Source organism: Pholis gunnellus (genome assembly GCF_910591455.1).
Source record: "Pholis gunnellus genome assembly, chromosome: 3".
NCBI classification, from domain to species: domain Eukaryota; kingdom Metazoa; phylum Chordata; class Actinopteri; order Perciformes; family Pholidae; genus Pholis; species Pholis gunnellus.
Window position 1 is genome coordinate 18,665,619 of NC_136529.1, and position 22,250 is coordinate 18,687,868.

Below are 22,250 nucleotides of genomic sequence, written 5' to 3' on the forward strand. Positions count from 1 at the left end.
GTTGGCACAAATTTCAAGAGACTACCAAAGCACAATAATTGGTGATTCTGCAGTTTGATGTTAAGCAGGAGGTTTGAATGTTCCAAAATAAAGATTCTTACACAATACCCAATTTATTTTCTCCTGTCAATGCTTACACTTTACTTCCACTTCAAACCCTTTCAGGTCTCAGGTCTTCAACTTTGAACAAAAGCAAAAATCTAACTTATTCTGCTCTTCCAACTCCCACAACTTACACTATTCATGCACAATTTACTCAAAGGGATTTCATTGCTTGCATAACACTGACATAATGTTTAGTTATTTTACAGCAATTCTTTTCAACAGGAACTACATATTTGAATGTAGTACTTTAACTCGACATCTTAACTCCTTTCAGTGCTTTCACTTAATCGACACTTCAACGTCACTCGGAGCGGAAACATTTCAGTATTTCAAGTATTTTAAATGTTAAATTGCACATTTTCTTGTAATGTTGTAATATTGAGTCATAGTTTTAATCACATTACGTTTATCAGACTGTCAAAAGAGAAATAAACAAATACATATTTTGTGTAAAATAACTTCTAACATGTAACCTAATTAATGTCAATAGTCTCAGACACTCTAGTAGTGTCTTCCTGTAGACCCGACGCCTCTTTCGCAGCTCAAAACAAGCTCAACATGCTTCAAATCAGCAGTTTGTGACTTAAATACATTTGATAAGAATTTATTATAAAATGTTTTTTGAACTGATGACGTGTCAGAAGCTGAAGCAGCAAATGAAGCATTACTTCTGAGAGTGCAGCTGTACATATGTTTGTGTTGCAAGTCCCCATACAGGTGAATTTGAGGGTCTTGTCTCACTCGCACTGAGACACACACACACGTAGTCTAGCTGGCCTCTGAGGATGCCGTACAACACATTTCTATGTCTGGATGAGTAATTAGCAAACAAAAGAGATATATTGTATATTTCAGGTCTGAAACTATAATTTTCATTTACAGTTAATTGGAGGATTGTGATGATTTTGTTTATCATATACGACGAACATAAATGTCAAATCTTCACATCTGAGAAACTTTGAACTAGTGAATGACATTTTTGCCTGAAGAATGATTGTAATGATGAATTGATTCTCAATACAGTGGCCAATTTTCTGTCAAACTAATCGTTGCAGCTCTTAATATTTTCATGCATAACCCATACAACATGAACAAACATGAGCTATATTCTGCTCATTTCATGTATTCTGTCACCTTCATCAACCGTGTAAGCCCAGTTTGTGGCAAAGGGAAATGAAACCACTGCAATACTTTTCTACATATCAGGTTGTAATAAGGTCAGATGTAAGGAAAGATATTTGAAGAAAAACAAGAGGTTGAATTCGCAATGATTCATATTATTTTTAAACACAGCATTGAGGAGGTAAAGCCAAGGACAACAGAACAGAAGGGCTCAGGTGGAGGGTTGTTGTATGTGGCCTCTGCTCCTGTAGGGGGCGCTGTGTCCACTCACTCTGAGGTAGTTGCGGGACTCAGCAGCATCTCTTTGGTTAATATCAGATGACGTCGACTGAAGCGATGTATTTTTTGTTGTTGTTGCAGCTGTGTAGAAAAATAAGACAGCTATTCTTATTAAAAAAAAACGCTTTGTCATGTTTAACTCTTACCCCACGTGCGTGTGTGTGACAACATTTATTAGTCAGCAGTTCTCACACAGTCAGTCACATTGTGTCCTCTAGAATAACCGGATGCAGTTGTTTTGAAATTACCAGCTCGCTGCTCTCGCTCAGACACACGCACGCACGCACACGCACTTGTGTCTCGTCTCGTTGAGCTTGTGGGTCAGGGTGCTTTCTGACCACCTTTGTTTTTTTGTGAAAATGGCTGTTAATAAAACATACATTAGTATCGGCTATGCGTCGTTTGGTATGCTCATGGGCTTTTCTGCGTTCCTGGTGTGGAACATCGCGTTCAAACAGCCGTGGACTGCTGCCATGGGAGGACTCTCAGGTAAACACTGTGTGTTTGCAACAGTGCTTTTTTTCTTTTCTTTTTAGTGTGTGTCATGGTAAAGCACAAGTGTCCCGTGCAGGTTTTTATACCAGTTTACTTCTAACACACCAGTGAGCTGAAGGTGCCCTAGTTACTAAACCTAGTGATCGTAAAATATATAAATAAAACACAACAGTGCAAACGTGTTTTTGAAGGGCAGAGATGTCAATCTATCAACAGTGTCACACAATAAGTCAAAGTATTTTATATTGTATATATATATAAATTGTCAAAATCAAAGCATTTTTCATTTCATTTGTAATTTTTCTGACAGGTTACAGTTATAGAAGCTAAAATGATTGGAGGTATTATAAAGTGCAGAAATAACAAAACATGTGCCACGATATGACAGTTTTTTCATAGGTTATAATAAATAATGCTAGTATAATATAAATGTTATAATTCAAAATATTAAAAGGACAGTATCAATTCACACAATTTTTCAAAGCATGTTCTAGTGTTTGAATAGTGTCATGGTACCATTCATTTAATTAAAGACTCTGCAAGTTCATTTTTATATTGTGCTTTGATGAATAGAAGCCACTGTTTGCTCGGAAGGCACATAATTGCATAAAATTGAAGGCAAATGTTTGGCATTAGTGTAATTGTTTGATAATAATATGATCCTCTGAGTCTGGAGTCATTTCTAAGTGTGGCTCTGATTTGACATTTGAGTGTTAAAATGGATTATTATAATGTCAGATCCCATTCTGTCTACCAAAAAAAAAAGATGGAATATTAGCTTCATGCATATTCATGTATGTAGTGAGTTGTGTTCAGGGTTGTTTCCGTGTATGTAACCTTTGAGCTGCTGTTGAGGTTTGTAAGTCCATATCTATAACCTTTGCACTCATCTGTTCACAGGATCTACTGTAATACATTTTAGTGACGTAATACATGTTCAAAAAGATAAAACAGACTTGTCTGGGCTCTTTAATTTAAGAAGTGTAGCATTGTCCTCATTCTCTCTCACAAATAAGATTGGTGCCATGCATGCACAAAGTCAACCCCATTCCCTAAACCGAAACATTACTGCTATATGAGAAGTGGACTCACTCCCTGAATAAGCATTTTCATTTTCCAAATGGGAACAAGCTGCAACCTGTTTTAATGAGACACCAACATAAGAACATTTTCCCCAACAAAAATCATTCACGTCCGTCATTTCAGTATTATGAAAAATGCGTTAACTCTCCAGCTTTCAACAACGCCCACCCAACACAGACACTGCCGCTGCTGTCAGACTGCTACAGTTACACTCAGTGAGGGTTGTTACTGGTTGGTGAAAAGTTGTGTTAACTATTACATGTGGCGGAGACTCGCAAAAACAAAAAGGGGAACATAAAGAAAGAAGTGTGATTCATTAACTCAGCAATTTTTGCAACATGCTGTGTCATGATGTGCCTGAAGATGCAGACTCACTCTTGACACCACCATCAGGTCATGACCTTACAAACTCAGGTCGACGTCTGTTACGTATGAGCATTTAACATCTGCTGGTCAAAGTCAGTCACCGAAAATTAACATTCATGTTATTGTTTTGATGACATACGTGTCTATGTATTATTTGTCTTGGCATGGCTGCCTGTAAAAGAACTATCTGTCTAACATGTAGTCTTCTGAAAGCTCACCTGTCGGTTGTGTTTGTCCCTCAGGTGTGCTGGCACTTTGGACCCTGATCACTCACGTCATGTACCTGCAGGACTACTGGAGGACCTGGCTGAAGGGCCTCAAGTTCTTCTTCTTCATCGGGGTCTTCATCTCTCTGTTAGCAGTCGTGGCCTTCCTCAGTTTCCTGTCTATTGCCATCAGCAACAAGCAGTGTAAGCTCTTCTACATCGCCTTCCTGTCCCACATTATTTGGTGTTCACGCTGTTCTTCTCTCAATGTGTTTATGGTCTGCAGTGTGGTATAATCAGACCAAATGCTGTTTGTCATCCCACTGATCACACACAAGTAACAGCCCCAACAGACACGATGTAAGTTTAAAGGCCAATACGTAAGTGGCTCGCAAGAGAAAGATCAGACACAATAATGTAAATACTCACAATAAACAAAGAAATGAAACGATGCAGCACAAGTTGAAATAGCTGAAAGAAGCTGGATAACGAATCAGATGATTGGTTTGACTCCTGGTCGAGGTTGGTGTCTCCACTCCGCCTCCACCTGACTCTTTCAGGTTTACGTACAGATTTCCTACAATTCCCAGAATGCCCTTTGGGAAATTGTCGGTTGAGAAAATGTCAGAAAAGGTCCCTCTTTTGTCTGCTATTGCTATCTCCGTTTTATTTTGTCATTTTGGTCAGTTTTTCACAATTTTGGCCAAATTAACAAACTGCTTAAAATGGACGTGAGTCAAAAAGATTTGAAAAATTTGACCCCCATCTTCTGAGACCTGTTAAAAATATACATGGTCATGGTGAATGATATAATGTGTATAATTCAGAAATCGGGTGTTAGCCTTCTATTTCCATTTGATTTGAACATGTGATATGACATTTTTTATATTTATTTACTGATTGATTTTTTTTTTTATTCCCTTTCTATACATTTTCATTGTCTTCACTTGTCAATGTGGTACTACATTCTCCTTATTCTAGGAGTTCTTTGTTGTACCTTGTTTACCAGCAGAATTTCTTTCCTGCTCCACTTTCCTTTTAGTTTCCATTTCAGACAATTTCCATATATTTCTTCCCTAATATCAATGTTAATTGCTACTACAGACATTAAGTGTACCACACAAATATATCAACTATAAAAGTTAAATCATATGCAAAATATTATGCTGTATTGTTATTTTAAAAGACTGACTGATATGGCAGACAGGGTAAAGTAAGTCCGTTGATAAGTCCGTCTTTTTGTCACTTTCAGGGAAATACTTTTATACTAGTAAGTTGGATTTGTAAAGCTTTCGTAAGTGTAATTATTTAAAGTTTATGTTGGTATGGGCCAAGGCCTTTTCACCCGACCTCACTGATGCTCTTGTGGCTGAATGGGAGCAAACCTCGTAGCCGTGTTCCAACATCTTCTGCAAAGAGTTCCAACAACTCTTTGCAGAAGAGTTGATAGTTGCTTTAGCAGCAGATTAATGGCCATGGTCTCTCCCTCCCACAGCCCTGACTGACCCTCGGAGTCTCTACCTGTCCTGTGTGTGGAGCTTCATGAGCCTGAAGTGGTCCTTCCTGCTCGCCTTGTCCGCTCACCGCTACCGCAAAGAGTTTGCCGACATCAGCATCCTCAGTGACTTCTAAGGGCACTCAAACATCCCGCAGTGACTACACTTTGACTTTGGAGTACACTCGCTGAGCTTTGCTTCCCAACCTGAGAGTCCAAAGGTATTGAAGGACATTTTAAGAGGATTCAGAAGAAAGGTGGGACTACTTTATGTTGTGGATGAGAACCCTGATCCTGGTTACTCCCTTGCCTTCTTGGCCCAAACCTCCTCATCCTTTTTTATGTATCGTGTTTGCAGGGTTTGTTGCTGACTTGGCCACTTTACAGACAGTTCCAGCCCTATTTTATAAGATGTTTGATAGATTTTCATTTCCTCAGCACTCTGCTTAGTCATGTATCTGCACAATTTCTTCATGACAAAATAAATCCAAAAAATGGTAATGTTTTTCATGACTCGGTGAAGGGAATTAATGTGCTTCCACACAATCTTCAGTGGTAATTATTTGTTGCAGTTTCATGCTGTAGCCCCTAGAGGGAGCCACCCTTCCAACAATTAAACCCCGTGTACAGTACAGGACGTGTGCTTGACATCCCAGCTTACATCCTCTTATTATTTAAAGAAATGTTCTTGTTCAATGAATGATGAAATGTTGCACATACATCGGTCAAATGGATGAAATCTGCATATCACTCCTAATGGTGAATACATGATGTATATCCAAGAACCTCTTTAACAGTGTGTCGAGGTCGTGCACCCAAAATCCTGCAGCATCAACACGAATGCTTTCGTGTAACAAGCACCACATGTCCCGGTTCGATGTGTTTGTGAACCATGAAGGGACATTGTTAATGTAAAGAAGGATTTTTATATTATTTTGTATCCGTGTGACAAACGAAAGTAAGTGTGAACATGGGCCTCAATCATGGCTTTGATTTGTGACAGTAGTGACACCACTAATGTGCATGCATGTTGCTTTGCGTTGTATTGTCCTCATCTGAACTGCTAATGACACTTCTATTGTTGCTGTATTTCCGTATATCTCTGTACATGTTAGAAATGAAGAATGAATGAACGCAGGTGTTCTTGGATGTATCTGAGAGTCGTGTTAATAAAACGTTTTTTTTAGTCATCCCCTGTGCTTTGTTGTGAATAACAACTGTTCCCCTTTTTTTTTTGGTACAGTTTCTGTTCCTCCAAAGCATTTAGCTTTTAAGGAATTTCAGCTGCAAAAAAGACATTTTATTATTTTCTTCATAAGCCTTGTGGCTTTCATGTAGCATGAGAAAGTGTCACAGGGGCAGAATGAAGGTGCCGTACATCCTTCTTCCTACCAACCCCGGGTCAGGAGGGTCAGTGTCGGGCATTAAAGTGGGATTTGCACCATGAGAGGAATAAACCACTTTCCCCCACCCAAGCCACATTTATGAAGAAAAAACCTCCCCACAGCATTGTAATCGCAACTGTGAATGCAGGTCAATATGCTGCGCTTTGAAGTCAGGCAATTATTCCATCCATCCACATTTTTATTTTGCCCCTCAAAGGGAAGGTTTGGGGGGGCTTGGGTGCAGAGAAGTTTTTTTTGTGTATGATTTTGTTAAGGCAGCCGCCTGATAGGAGGACTTTGAAGTTGATGTGAAAAATATGTGACTGAAATATTACAGCCCTATCAGTGTTTTGGTGCATTATAACTCATTAAGTTATTCATTTGCGTGACAATATCTGGTGAAGAAATGTGTCTCTTGAATCCTGCAGCTGCTCCCAAGTGTAATGGAAAGTGAATCATGCATAGTGTTTCTTTATTTACCAGAAGTATCAGTAACTTTGATCCTTGAGAAGCCACTATCATTATTTCACCCTCTTTGTTGCTTTCCTGCATCCTTCCTCTGTGTTTTAAGGACATTTTTGGTGGTACTTATATCTTAATTGCATTACACTGGTTTTGTTTGTAAGCCTCCAGAGTCTCATTGCATCAAGGTAATTGCGATGTTGTGGTTAAATCACCATGGCAACATTTTTTATCTGGCCGTTATAAACTTCGACATTAAGAAACTGAAAAACAATCCGGCTCACTTTCCACTGAGCAAGCTGGGGGCTTTGGAACCAAAATGCGTCCTATTAAATTTATACACCAGCCTGTAAAACGCGTGTGTGTGTGTGTGTGAGTTTGTGAGTTTGTGTGGTATGTAAAGAGAGGGAGGGGTCTCGTTTTATTCAATTATGGGACTCCTTTCTACCCAAATCAAGGAAGGAAGTTGTCTCAAGTGTTGACTGGCAGTCTGGTAGAGTGCGGTGAGACTGGAAACTAAAGTTTAGACCTTCACATAACACAACCATCCTAAACATCCTGTATAATTACATAGTAAAGAGCAACAGCAGCTGAATCAAAATCTATAACAAACAACCTAAAGGGGGAAATATTCCTGTGTATTGCACACATGCACACCTTCACAGCAGATGATGTCAGAAAACGACACAAACACACTGCGTCCACCCGTCTAAGATGTGTGAGTACTCGCTGACACATCAAAATGAGTAGATACATGCGTATAAAGAAAAATACTGTACTCAAATAAAATGTTCATACATTTACACTTTATACGTCTACACCATTACATCTCAATTTTTTGAACATTTTTCTTCACTCCATTTATTTGACAGATTTACGTACTTTTCAGATTTGTGTGTTTTGTACATCATGGTCCGTTTTTTAAGACATGATGCATTGTTATAGATTAAACTCCCCAACAGTGTATGAAGCGGTTAAATTAGCTCCGTCTTGACCAACTGCAACAATACTGTTTACATATTAATGTCTAAACTATCCAGACGTCATGATATTACAGCACTGACATGGGCCATTCTGCATAATTAGTACTACTAATGGATTATTTTAACAAGTAATTTATTAATGGCAGTGATGGAAGAAATATTGCAATCTTTTACTTAAGTAACATGGCAATATCACATTATTAATAATCAATAATGCACATCATTTTACACCAGTGGAAGAACAAGTCTATTAGCAACAAAACGTATCACAAGTACTTGTTAAGAATAAATTATATTCCTGGAATATACTGATGCATTAACAGCATTTTTATGTTGGCATCGTGGAGCTAATTTTAACTACTTGTTAAATTATTGATCAATTAACTATTGATTGATTAATCTACAACAATGCATCATACGTTAAGTAACCAGTAACTTTATTTGTTCAATAAACACAGTTTAATATTTCCCTCTGAGATGACGGGAACAGAGGGACAAAGTAAATCAAGTAGAGTACAAGTGCCTCAACATTGTACCTGAGTAAAAGTACTTGGTTACTTTCCACCAGTAATACAGGGTGAACAGGGATTCACAGCTTTGACTAATGTTTGTGATGCATGCTGGACAACAGCTCCACTGTGAATTATGATCATTGGTATTAATGATACAAAAAATGCAGCATTTGATCTAAAAAAAGATGCGTCAGGAGGAAAAAGGCTAAATGAAACGCAAACATCTTGAATTGGTCGACAACCAGATGGCCTCTTTGACATTAAGAAGCCGCTTTGGCATTTTAAGAAGGCAGTCCCAGAATGATTTCCGAGGAACTTCCGCAAAGCGAGGTACAAAGCCCACAGATATTTAAGCAATATCCATAGCAATTTACTGTTTTATTTACAAACTGAAACATGTGTTTCTAGACCTTTGTAGCCCCCCCCCCCCCCCCCCGCCTCCCGTCTTTCCCTATTACCACACTAATTTACTGCTGCAGGATTTCTCCCACACTATCTCTACGTTTTCCTTTTATTTGTCCCGGTATTATCTTTATCCTCACTCATCAGTCATTCAAACACTCCCTGCAGACCTGCCTGTTAACAGCACACCCCTACTGTTACACTCGGCTATTGTTTCTTTCCTCCTCTGACTCTTGTGTTTGCTGTGTGCGATGCTGTCCGTGCCTCTGGGACCACTGCGAGCTCGCATCTGAAACATTTTAGAGAGACACATATTTGCTGTTTTAGAGCACAAAGGGATATGCCATGGCAGAGGCTGTTTGAAGTGGCTTCACAGGGGGAACCAGAACCAGAACGAGGGATTTGAGAAACCATAAAGAAATGTTAGCGCAATGTAACTTCGGTGAATCCATCTAATCTAATGGAAGTGGGGATTGATTCAATGTGAAGGCGCACCCCTTTGAAGCTGGCCCTGTTGATGTTTCTAATGCAATAGCTCTGTTGTAGAAACGCAGCATTCCTCTCTACCTTGCACACAGTGCTTCACTGTGAGTTTGACAGGAGTGGATGCGTGATAGTGCCTAATCCAGGAGATCCCAGGTTGGCACTGCTTCCAGTAACCAGTATTTGAAGTGTGAGATTGGAGACAGCAGCGCTGGACTCCCCTCGGGCTCCTTATCTAAAGACATGATATTTAGATTGATTTGTGGGGTGATTTCTCTGGTTTTCGAACAAGGAGCCGTGTTTGTAGAGAGGCCAAAAGGTGTTTCAGTGCCCTCACAATTTGAAGATATTCAGACTGAGACGAGAGCGCATTGTATCTAATGTGCGTATCAAAACAAGAGAGGATCGGAAACGCATTCACCCGATGGTGGTTTTCCTTTCCTATCCGTGGCCTTGTATTGCATTGAATATACATACTTTATAATGTCCTCATCACAACGTATTCTGTTGTCAGCGTTCAAGTTTTGTACGAAGCTGTCTTGTGGCTTATTTAGCTCATTTCAGAAGTTGAACCGGCATGGTCAGCTCTGATCTGCTGACTTGCCGACTCTTTTAAGTGTTGACAAAGAAAAAGAACCTAAAACATTGAATTTGAATAGCTGACTCAGCAGAGGAAATGACTTTCATGTGATGATTTGCTATTTATAGGGCTCAATCACGTCAGCGTCTCTCTGCCCGGCCGATCAGAGTCAGCATTATTAACTGAAATAAGCAGTGTGTTTTCCTTCAAGCAAAAGTCATTGATTCTTTTTCATCCACATAGTTACTGTTTTTCCCCTTTTTGGTAGCCCATGTGTCACATTATCACATGCACACGTAGATCATATGACCCTCTGTTTGCACATATGGACATGATGTGATGCAACAGTCAAGCAACATTACCCGCTCACACACATGCACACACGTCTAGCCTCAAATCTCAGAACAAGTTTCATCTTCCGATTGTTTGTTTAATGCATGTTTCTGTGTGTTTCTGACAAACTTCATGAAGAAACCTTTTAAACTAGATCCCCCTTTTCAAGGCTTCATGTGTTGTAACTAATGGCTTTATTTAAAGTTAATAAATAACTTACTAATGCCTTATAAATACATGTTTTTGGGTTGCCAGGTTGTGACTGGAAAATGTCTTTTACTAATATTTACCTACATTTAAAACTGTATTATTCCCAAAGGGACATGTTATGTTTATGTTTTAATAATGGATTATACATTTGATTAATTAAGTTTGTATGACTTTAAAGCCCTTTATAAAGAGTGACTTAGAAGAGAGTGGTACTGAAAACGTCTCAATGACACACAGTGGATGTCTGTTTTTAACCATCATGCACTTCTTCTTCCCTTCATGTCCCAGAATAAGCCACACAAGGCTTTCTCCAGCCTAACCTGCTGCTCAGCGTACACCAACCCAGCATGATGTATTCCCCGCTCAGCTGTGAGCTCCACTGGGACTGTTTGTAATGTGCCATGAACGAACCCCACCACTTAAACACTGTAATCAGAGCCAGAGCAGGATATTGGCTAAATTACACATGAAAGCAGGGACATTTGAAGGAAGCTTGAGCACTAAATATTATGATAAATTACGGTCTAATACGAGAAGATAAGTCACAGCTAAACAAGAATAATACAGGCTTGCACGCAGTGTGGAAGGGAAGCGTTTTTAATGCATGATTTCACTTTTAAATTAGAAAAACACATATGTTAAAGGTATCTATAAACATTCTGGAGATTTCAATCATGTCACATCAGCAAATGGAGGTTGCCTGTTGTTGGAATTGTTGATTTCATTAAAAACATTTTTTTTTGTAATATGTAACAATCAAATAAAAAATTTGAAAAAAACAAACAATAATATTTATTAAGAGTTCAACACAAAAAAAGAATATAGCAGATCCGCTTCATCCGGACTCTGTGGGTGTGGTTCGAACAGGTTTGATTGACAGACCTGGCAACATGAGCAAATAGCCCAACAACTGTCACATTTTGATTCAACTACTGTGAATGGTGCACAGATGTATATCATCGTTTTCCATATGAGTCCAGAGGAGCACAGACAAAAACAGCGCAGACAGAAATCTCTCAAGTGAAATAACCAAAACTGCTCGAACTTTGTCAGAAAGTCTCATTTTATTCATCGTGACAGGCTAATTTAGAAAACTGGTTTTCAGGGCCTTTAAGGACGTATTGTCGATGTGGACTTATTAGTTGTATAAAAAAGAATGTCTAAGAATTTATAATCTCTATAAAAATGTTTCTGTGCTTTTGTGGGCACATTCTTACCAACTGCGCTTTATATCATTTCAAAATCTCAGACTTAATGCAATAGTTTGACATTCTGGGAAACTTATGTCTCTCTCGCTGAGAGTTAGATGAGAAGATTGACGCTGCGCTCACATTTGTACGGTAAACACAAAGTTACAGCCAGCAGCAGATTATCTTAGTTTAGCTTTGCGCAAAGACTGTTAACAAGGGGAAACAGCTAGCCTGGCTCTGTTCTTAAATAACAAAATCCACCAACACAATTTGTACTCTTTACACTTTTTGGGAGGATTAAACAAATCAAGATAAAAGTGTTGATTGTTGACCCCTAGTGGTCCTGATAGGCTGATTTTGTACCTTAGGACGGAGCCAGGCTAGCAGTTTCCCCCTGTTTACAGTCTTTATGCTAATCTAAGCTAACCGAGCTGACTCCAGCTTTATATTGAACTCACTAAGATGAGAGTGGCATCAATCTTCTCATCTAGCTCTTGAGGTGAATATTCTTTGTCCATTGATGGTTAAACTTTGAGAGTTTTTCCTTCAAAATCTACACCTTTGCACAGTTTGCATTAGATTTGCTTATTATCCACACCTCTTGTCTCCCCGCGCCCCCCCCACTCCACCCAGTCCCATCACCACCATCCCCCACATACCATGCACCTTCACCCCTTCATCCCCCCCACCGCCCTGCTCCTCCAGAAACCCTCTAAGTGGATACCCCACAGGAAGGGCTTCTCCAGGGGGGAAATGGGTCCCAGATGTCTGCCTTTGTGCCACTATAGGCTCCTCGGGAGGGATGGAGCTGTGGACGGGTGGGTATGGGGTGGAGGAGGGTGTAGTGTGCAGTGTGCAAACATCAATAACGGCAGCCAGGAGGGTGAAGAAACTCCCGGGGTGAAGGTGAGGAGGAATTTAATGATTAGTTCCTTTTGTCAAGCCAGCGTGGATTTCCAAACACATCATTTATGATTGGTCACACTGCCCCGCTCCTACCAGCTGAGCACGTCACCGCAGTGCTTCGTCCTTTTGCTGTATGACGGTAATTGAATTGACTGCATTACGATCTTAAAGAAACTGTTTTCCCCTTTTTTTTTTTTTTCGGAGAACTTCAAAAGTTTCAACATGGCCGCTCCTCAGTGCAGTATTTCAGTCAGGACCAAACCACATGTTGTAGAGACAGAAACAGACAATACATTGGCCTTCTTTGATATCCAAGCCCCCTTGTGTGTATATGTGTGTGTGTGTGTGTGTAAGCCAATATATACTAATATATATATATATATATATATATATATATATATATATATATATATATATATTTATTTATTGATATGTGTATGATCTATTTTCAGCTCTAGAAAGGGTTAATTATGACCCCCGTGGAAATAAAACGAAGACGAGAGCAGGCCCCGAGTGTTTAGTGAAACATTATGTCAAGACTCTGACAAGGAAATGAAATGTGCAACATCAATCAGCCTATGAGGACAGAGATCAAACGAACCTCCACACTCCTGCATCTGGTTCTGTTTGGACAGCCTCACTTTTTTCCCCCTTCTCTCTCTCCTTTCTTCTCCTTTTCTTCTCCCCTTTTCTTATTCTTCTCCCATTCTCTCCCTCTCTTCTCTCCCCTTCTGTTCTTCTATGTGCCACGACATTCCTGTAGGCCTACTCGCTTTGTTAGCTCATTTTTTCCATGATGGTGGCACACAGCCACGATTTTGCTAAAGGTAAGCGGCAGCTCCCGAGATTAGCCTCTGCAACAATGACTTTCCTGTCCCTCCACTGTCTCCACCAGAGCTCCCAATAAGCCCAAATTCTAATTCCAGTTAATCCTGGAGTTGACTTGCCTGTTATGTAAATACAACCTCATATAATTCACTGTCTCTGTCCATGGCCTTGCTTTGATGGCCAGATGAGGGTTTTTTTTTTTCTTCCAAGTTGATTAAACCCAACTGGGATCGAGCTACTTTCCGTTCAACGTCCCTCTTTGAATGAAATGTAAACCAGTGCAATCACGAGGCTCATCAAGAATCTTCTGAACTGCTCTCTGCACACACGGCCCTTCAAATGCCGCGGCAATCACACCCAAATTGTCGGCTAGAAACTGTCAAGCAGCGTGTCAAGAATGAAATGAGGTTTTTGTTAGAACCCAGAAAACTTTTGTTAGTAAATAATACAAGTTTCTGAATATCTTGTCTCTGCGTCTTCATTTAACGTCTCTGGACCGTGACTGAATTTGTATCAGTTTCGGAAACATCAAAGATGCAGCAACTCTCATAGAAAAAGACATGTTTGGAGGTGTTGAAATATAAAAGCTACCATTAAGTGTGCTGTCATCAAAAAGTACCAAATTTCAGCATCTTAGAGCAGCGGAAAACTCCCCACAACATTTCTCCGCAGCAATCTACACATGAGTCACTCAAGTCATGACGCATGTAAGGTATAAACGGTCACAATGTTGGGAAACTGTTGTGGATTCAAAGTAAGATTAGTGCACGATTTAGTCATTTGATCAAATTGCAGGTCGTTCTACAGAAATGTAAGCGAAACATTAGCTTGAGCTATGTTCCGTCATTTTCTCAAGGAGACCTGTCTGCTGTGTCATGACTGCCAACGTGTAGAAATGTGTTTAAGTGGCTGCAGACCCAGATGGGTTCGCGGTGTGGAGGTTGAACATGTGTCGGCACTGCCTCGAGGCCATGGATGGCACAATTACGTGCTCTCTCACCTCTGCAGACTGAGGTCACTGGGCCACTGAGGTCAGGGGTTATTTAGGGTCCTGTCTGTGCTCCCTTCCCAACCCAACGTAGATGACTAGGAGCAGCTGATGTCACCAAACGCTGGTTAGGTGTTAGATAACGGATGTCTTACGAGGTGTGTAGGAGTTCAGTGTACATCAATGTGTACAGAGACAATGACAAATCTCAGGAAGCTCATCTTATAAAATTCTTTCCAAGATGCATGCTTGCACAACTTAACATTTTAAAATGCTGCAACAGATTTATAAAAAAAATCCTTTTTTTTTGGTTTGGTTTGGTTTTAGACTTTACGGTCTGTCATGGCAAAAAAATGTATAGTTTGTGCAATTATAAACAAAGCACATTGTTTAACCTATAAATCCTTTGGTCTTTTAATCTGCAGTATTTTCATTGAATTGGGCCACGTTGTGACCCGGGGTTTAACGGATTTGTTTATATAGTGTTTGGTTATCAGCCTGATAAATACCACGGCAGACAAACGTTAGTGTGAACTCACACTTGTTCCCATGTTAAAGGAAAAAATGAAAATCTCTTAGCACTACATCAGTGCACATGATTGATGGCTTTTATGTTGTAGGAAAAAAAGCTGTTGAGAATGTGTGTTCATAAAAATACCATATAATAAGTATTCAATATCAAAGTTTACACAGATGACTGTCAGAAATAAAAGGTTTAGGTTTATTCCTGTACTAATAGTGAGTTGATGAACGAGAATGCAGACACAGGGGTGCATGCCGACTGACGCTCCAGCCCCAAATCTGGAACCCATAAAGCCTCAGACATCCCTGCAACATTAGACACAGCACTTCTTATTGGCTCAGAGGTCCACTTACCCCCTTCCTCTATTGCCCGCCCAGCAAACGCACACTTCCTGCTTCTCTGCCGGGCTCAGGCCGAACCACGCCCTCTGGAAGTCCGCTTAGCCAAAGAGAACTGCCCGCAGGCCTTGAGTTAGCATTTGGGTATAAAAGAGGCGGAGGTGGACCTGCCTGTCAGATGGTTTGTTGTTGTTCTGTCTGCCAGGTTGAGAGGGGAATGTAAAAGTTAGAAATTTAACAAGGTAAGCTGGAAACAGGACAGCCAGAGCGACGTCCAAGCCGATGGAGTTTCTGAAGCCGTAACTTTCTTTGACGAGAGAGAAGACTTTTGTTACACAAGCTTGTCAAGTTCGGGTTTGTTGTTGCTTGAAAAGGAGCATCACAGCGTCTCGTCTTTGCAGTGGAGGCTGAAAGGTCGTTGGTGGACAGTACAATGAGAGAAGAGGTGTCCTGCACCAACTCCCCCGAAGGAGGTCTGGGGGCCAGCGAAGAGGAACTAGAAAGAGGGTCGAAGAAGACCTCCCAAGCAGGGAATCGGAAACGTTCCCCTTACCCCAAGAAGGACAGCCTGGGTCAGGCAGAGGAGAGCAGCACCGGCAGCCCCAACAGCCTGGTTGCATGTGGTCCAAAGAAGGTGAAGAAAAGCCCTTCGACAGTTGTGTCGTTGGCCCCCACGTCGCTGGGTCCCAGGCTGGACCAGCCCTTCGAGGACCTCCACTCTCAGCGCGTCATCGCCAATGTGCGGGAGCGTCAACGCACTCAGTCCCTGAACGACGCCTTCTCCTCTCTACGCAAAATCATCCCCACGCTACCTTCGGACAAGCTGAGCAAGATCCAGATCCTGAAGCTGGCCTCACGCTACATCGACTTCCTCTACCAGGTGCTGCAGAGCGACGAGATGGACGCCAAGCTGGCCAGCTGCAACTACCTGGCCCACGAAAGACTGAGCTACGCCTTCTCTGTCTGGAGGATGGAGGGTGCCTGGGCAATGTCCACCAGCCACTAGGCCAGCCATCGAACTTCTCTCCTAAACCCTCTCGTGTCCACATCTCCACCCCACCGCCTGTGTCTGTGTTTGCACCCATTTCATGACCTCTGAACCTCTGAATTCTTCCCCTTTTGGTCTGATCTTAACCTTTCCATCTCAAACCTTCGCCTACATTCCTGCTCCATCTCTGTGCTCCATAATGGTTCACTTCATCTCTACACCAGTATTAACATCCAGAGTTGGATCTTTGCAACTAAAACCTGTTCTCCTGCATTGTTTCCACCTTCACTGCTCTCCCCTGTCTGTCCTAAAGTTTAGTCCAGTGCAACAAGACGCTCCACTGCAGCCCCTCAGGTATGGACAAAATATACAAAAACACACTCACAGACAGCATGAACACATACATAAATCATACACAAACATGCACGTGTACACTCACCATGTCATCAGCACACGTGATTTGTTTTTTCTTTCCATGTTCGAAATAGTCATAGTAGTACATTATCTGTTGACTTTCCGCTCAACAAATAAATACCTCCAATGCACTTCACAAACAAAATGCACTGACAGGAATAAAAATACCATTCCGTGCTTAAAATATCCTCTTCAAATAAAAGCAAAAATAAAACAAAAACTTTTCTACGCTTTTATTTTATAAGACATGCAGCACATTAAGAAAAGGCTCAATAACAGATGTATTCAGACTAAAGAACGTGAAGCAAGAGCACATTTATTTAAAAATGAATAATAAAATCTCAATATAATTATACAACAGCTGTTAAAACGCCTTAATTACAACACATTAACGCAAATTAACTAACTTATTAGTTTTGATATTTACAGCTATGAAGTCTGTTTATCTTTGCGTTGAGGTGTATGAATACAAAATTAACAGTTTATTCTTTTATGCAAATATACAAAAATTGTTCTCCAATTTATAAAATTACATTTGGATGAAGGGCATGTCAGTTATATTATTTTGCAAATTAGGTCTTTAATTCTGATGTTTTGATGCATATGTTTGGTTCAAACTTTTACTGAATTCGTTATCTTCAGTTGTATCGTTGAAAAAACGATTTGATTAATTATTTTTTTTACAGATTTTGTAAAATGCAATATACTGTTAATTATTGGCTAATATTTAGTTGTGTGTTGCTACATAACACAAACTTTGTTAATACATGTTACATAGCTTAAATGAATAAGTCATCAAATGAAGTGTTTGTTCTGTGTTGGTTTGTGCAAAATATTCTGCCATTTTGGGTGCAACTGTTGCAAAACACATGTCAGTGTCAAGAGATATTTCATGTTAAATAAAAGTCATTAAGAAATAATATAAAACAAAGGCTAAAAATGAGATATAATGTAGATAATAATTTTAAATCAGATAACAAAGTATCAACATGTTTGTAAAAAGAAATTAAAGAAATGTCTACAAATCCACTCTAAAAACATCCAGCATATAAACAAACCTCTCTTGAAGTCAAGGCCACACTAAATAACATTCACACAGCACAATCACAATACAATAACCTAAGTAAAACATTAACATTTCAAAGAAATCATTTTAAGCACTTTGGTTGTTTCGCTTTATTGACTAAACTGAACTAACAGCACATTATCATCATCGTAATCTGAACGCTCCAGTGTTTGACAGACCTCTGATGTATTTAAGACAAATGTTTTCCTCCAGAATCTGTAGGATCGACTTCACACAGGGTCTGGTTTTTTTCAACCATTTTAACAGACACCAGATTCCGGCACAGGTACAGCATGAAAGGAGGGAAAGAAAGGGAGAGTGGGGAGAAATAAGTGGAGGCATATCTCTCTCTCTCTCTCTCTCTCTCTCTCCCTCTCTCTCGCTCTCCCCTGCAGCCTTGCCCTCTCTCCTCAGGATCTTGTATCGTGCAATCAGGCCCCGCCGGGGCCCAGACAAGCAGGAACCTTTAGATTGGAAACAGTTGTGAGGTATTAGGAAGGTGTGTGTACCAGGGTTAGGGTCAGGCACACGGGCATGTGTGTGTCAGCGCATGTACATGTGTAATGGTGTGTGTTTGTAGTGAGCTTTAATTACCTGTGCAGTGTGTTTGCATCTCTGTGTGTTTATGTGAACACATCTGCAGATTAGTAAACAGGAATACACTTGCAGATGTTGTTTTGTGGATTTTATCTCCCCCCCTCTCTGGGTTTTAGTTTTAAAAGACTTACAGTTTACATTTTGGAAATAAGGCAGCCAGGAAGTCCTTCAAAATAAAACGACAGCATACAAGAGAAGACAAGGTGCAACATCTGTGTTGCTGTGTTGAAAGAAATACATACTTTGTAATCAGCTAGATTTTAGGTTGTTGTAAACACTTGACTTTGAACATATATATATATATATATATATAAATATATAAATGAACACACGTAAGTACAGCAAGTAATTCAATGTGCAGGAATCAGTGAATCACAAATACTACTGCAAGTACTACTACACACACAACATATATTACAATGTCCAGACACACACACACACATGTAGCCGCTGGCCATGTGCACACTGCAGGTGTTCCACTCTGCTTATTATTAAACCTCCAGTGGCCTCAACAGCAGACGTCGAGGGCTCCACTCAGCGCTGTGGATGGAATGCCAAGGCCCCTGCACGTGGTAGCGGAGTGTCCTTGAACGCAGCGCAGTAGTTATGACCCACCACTTTGCCTGCTCTGCCTGTTATCATCAGCTCTGCAGGGGCCGCCACGAAAAGTGCTTCAAATTCAAGGCCTGAAACTGACCTGAATGTCTCAGTTTAGGCATGATTATGAGGTTAGAAAAGCGTCCGAGCAACATCAAAGACAGACGCATGTGCATCCACACGTGCGTGTGTGTCTGCGTGTGTTTGGTGTAATTTAAATTAAATTGTGCATACAAATGCGTTAAATGACATTTATATCAGTGTCACTCCATTATGTGAATACAAACAGAATGTCCAAAAAGTTGCAGCCTATTTTCAAGTTTTCTGAAAGCTTGGGAGGCGGTACGTAGGGGGTAGACAAAATAATTGGAACACTTGACAGTATATCAAAGTGTAAAATGTTCCATGTGAAGTTATTTGAAGCCGAAATGTATGTCAATGTATTAGATTGCAGGTATTTGATAAAGATGTTTCTGTAATTTTGTCCACCCAACATAGTTCTTTACTAGGAAAATAACTTTTAGTTTATTTGTATGACCTTGGTTTACACCATCTGTACACAACACGTATCCTAAATATTTTGTACTTTCCCTGTAGGAGAACCTTTATATTTTCCTTGAGAGTATAGCATAAACACACACACACATACAAGAATATAAACACACAGGGGAGAGTTATGTATATTTTGATGAGCATGATTTTAGAACGCGTGGGTGTCTGGCTCAGGATGAGTCTTTCAGAATGAGAGGATTGTTCTGTTTGAGTTACAAAAAACAATACTCTCCCTTCTGTTTATACTATAATCAAAATGCCTGTCACTGCTTTTTCCTCTGCCGGAACCACTGGCTCTGCTGCGTCTGTGAGTGTGTGTGTGTTATATAGTTTGGACTGACCAGCTGTTGGATGCTCTGCTGTGCATATTAAATCTCTGGCTTTCACTTCGGACTGATCAGGGACCAGATGTATAGTCCTCTGCGGTTCATCTGCGTTTTAAAAGTCTCATCCAGAAGTTGCGGCTTCTGATAGTCATCTTTATTTTTAGAGAGCCAAACTGTGAGCTGAGCGCAGGTGGGAGGGTTGTGTGTGTGTGTGTGTGTGTGTGTGTGTGTGTGTGTGTTTGACTGCTACAGGCATATGTGCTAGTGCGTTTGTATGTGTGCTGGCCTACTCAGACAGCTGCAGGGATAGAGAGCCATAGAGGAATGACTTCTGGTTTGACACGTAGGCAACAAAACGCCAAATATTTGGGTCCAAAATGCATCGTGAGCTGTCAAACATTTACATACACAATTCACAGGAACAGAAAAAGTTATGTGCAATTTAAATTAAAAGTTTCAATAATTAAAGAAAAATGCTCCTCAAAACAAATGTCAGCAGCATCATTAAATTGTTTTTCTTTAACAATTGTTTTCTGTGAATCTCTAATGCTTAGGCAATATAAATCCAGTAAAAGAGTAGCACTCCCCCACCAACAATTAAAACAACATAGAGAGGTCCTTACTGAATGTACATCAATTTAATGGCTACTGGAGAAAAAATGCCGACCACAAGTATTAAACGTATTTTCATGAAAAGGAAACTTTAAAAGTTGTAAAAACCAGACGGATAAATGTGAGTTTCAAAAGTAACATTTCTGTAAACAGAAAGCAAAGCAAATGAGAAGAGCAGATTAGTGGACGCCCCGCTCTTTGTTACATTACATGAGAAAGAAAAGCTTTTGTCTGTCAATTTACACATTCACACATTTATGGCATAATGAAAGTCATGTGACGGCCTGACACCCACAAACATACGTCTAACTCTTTCTTACTGACTTCTTCTTCTCTCTGTGTGTCTTTCTTGAAGCATGGAAAGGCACACTGTAATTAGGGTGAACTGAGAACGCTCCAGAAGAAATGTTTGCTTGTTAAAACACAAGAGGAGAAGTTAAAGGAGCTGTAGGGATTTTTCCACTTTCCGCTGAACAGAAGTGTTTGTTTGTTTGTACACACATTGTATAACCTCAACACACATCTCAGAGACTTTCAGTGGAGTTTTATGCAGAAAATATGCTTCAGAATGAATCACAAGTATTCAATGTCTTCAAGTGTCACGCTAATACAATGTTTAACGTTTATGCTCATCGCTGTGTTTCTCCTCTCTGCAGAAAACCGACGAATGGAAAATTCTCTGCACCCAAAGAAGAAATGTGTTCCTGCCTAACCAGATAATCCCCCATTTTTTAATCTCTCAAAAAAACTTTTTTTTCTCTTTCTCTGGACACGGGCTCGACTCATGAGATGAATTTTTGCAGCTTGACTCCAACAGTTCTGTGTTTCTGAAACACCGGTGAGGAGACATGACAGTCAAGTGCTGAACATTTTTAAGGATGAAAACAAGGGAAAATACAAACAGCTGGCCTGCGTTGACAATGAAACAAAATGGCTGCTGGTTCGAGTGCCTTGTGGGTAACACCGTGATAACCGTCATCCGTTTGACTCAACGCATCGGATGACTCACTGCCAGACAGACATTAAGATGACTAATGATAATGGCACAGTGATGGTTAGAGGGCGGTCACAGCCAATGAATGTTTACAGCTAAAATGCTAATAAGCTAATCGCTCTGGCTCTCAAAGCCCCGTCTTGTGGGAAAAAGAGGAGCACGAGGAATCTGATGCAGATCTTCTACTTTGTTGTGCTGTAGTAAGCTGGATTGCTTTCTGTGTTTTTGGAGGTTTTTTAAAGTGTATCTGTTTGTGAATTTGGTGTATGCACACTGTATTACTTTAACTCTGCTCATGCATTACACTTGGCTTTAATGAAAAATGCCCATGGGAAAATGTCTTAAACCACTGATTACAGTTCAGCCACTATTCCATTTGTTTTTTTTTCACTTCAGCTCTTCTGTTATTAGTGAGCGTCGCAGAGAGTTGTATTTTAAAATGCAAGACAATCTGATCGATGTATGTTTTTTCCTGCCGCTTTACGAATCCTTGCAAACTTGCTGTGAGCGTTTTCACTGAATAATGCAAAAAATTAAAAATAAAAGCTGAAAGTTTCTTGTAAAATCCGTCAAAGTGATGATGAAGTGATTCCAGCCACGATAGGATTCATTTGATCCTTCAAGTAGTCTAATTACTGTTTGATCATATTTCTTTTGTATTGTTTTGCATTTGCTTTTGCTAATCTTTATTGTGTCAGTTCCTGTTGACAATAAAACTTTTCTTGATGCTGTATATGAGTGTTATATTTTAAGGACTAATGCATTACGTGTCAGCATTCAGTAGTAATTCAGATATGAGAGGAAGCTGTGGTGAATTTGCTCAAATTAAA

General features: G+C 40.1%; 2 protein-coding genes across 2 annotated transcripts; both read left to right on the forward strand.

Moving 5' to 3' along the window:
- The first annotated feature begins 1,603 nt into the window (after positions 1–1,603).
- Positions 1,604–6,341, forward strand: slc48a1b (solute carrier family 48 member 1b). The gene is made up of 3 exons (XM_079156947.1): positions 1,604–1,995; positions 3,693–3,860; positions 5,152–6,341. Exons 1-3 carry the CDS (start codon positions 1,866–1,868, stop codon positions 5,286–5,288), a joined length of 435 nt encoding a protein of 144 aa, XP_079013073.1. The 5' UTR covers positions 1,604–1,865; the 3' UTR covers positions 5,289–6,341.
- A 9,124-nt stretch (positions 6,342–15,465) lies between these two features.
- LOC306694203 (twist-related protein 2-like) lies at positions 15,466–22,153 on the forward strand. Its single transcript, XM_079156945.1, has 2 exons — positions 15,466–16,616; positions 21,083–22,153. The coding sequence occupies exon 1, from the start codon at positions 15,708–15,710 to the stop codon at positions 16,278–16,280; it is 573 nt and encodes a 190-aa protein (XP_079013071.1). The 5' UTR covers positions 15,466–15,707; the 3' UTR covers positions 16,281–16,616; positions 21,083–22,153.
- The last annotated feature ends 97 nt before the right edge of the window (positions 22,154–22,250 follow it).

Excerpts from the sequence above, each read along its gene's own strand:
- LOC306694203 (XM_079156945.1), top strand. The coding sequence starts at position 15,708 with ATGAGAGAAGAGGTGTCCTGCACCAACTCCCCCGAAGGAGGTCTGGGG.
- slc48a1b (XM_079156947.1), top strand. The coding sequence starts at position 1,866 with ATGGCTGTTAATAAAACATACATTAGTATCGGCTATGCGTCGTTTGGT. Across the intron at positions 1,996-3,692 it reads TGCCATGGGAGGACTCTCAG|GTGTGCTGGCACTTTGGACC; the intron begins GTAAACACTGTG and ends TTTGTCCCTCAG. Across the intron at positions 3,861-5,151 it reads TGCCATCAGCAACAAGCAGT|CCCTGACTGACCCTCGGAGT; the intron begins GTAAGCTCTTCT and ends TCCCTCCCACAG.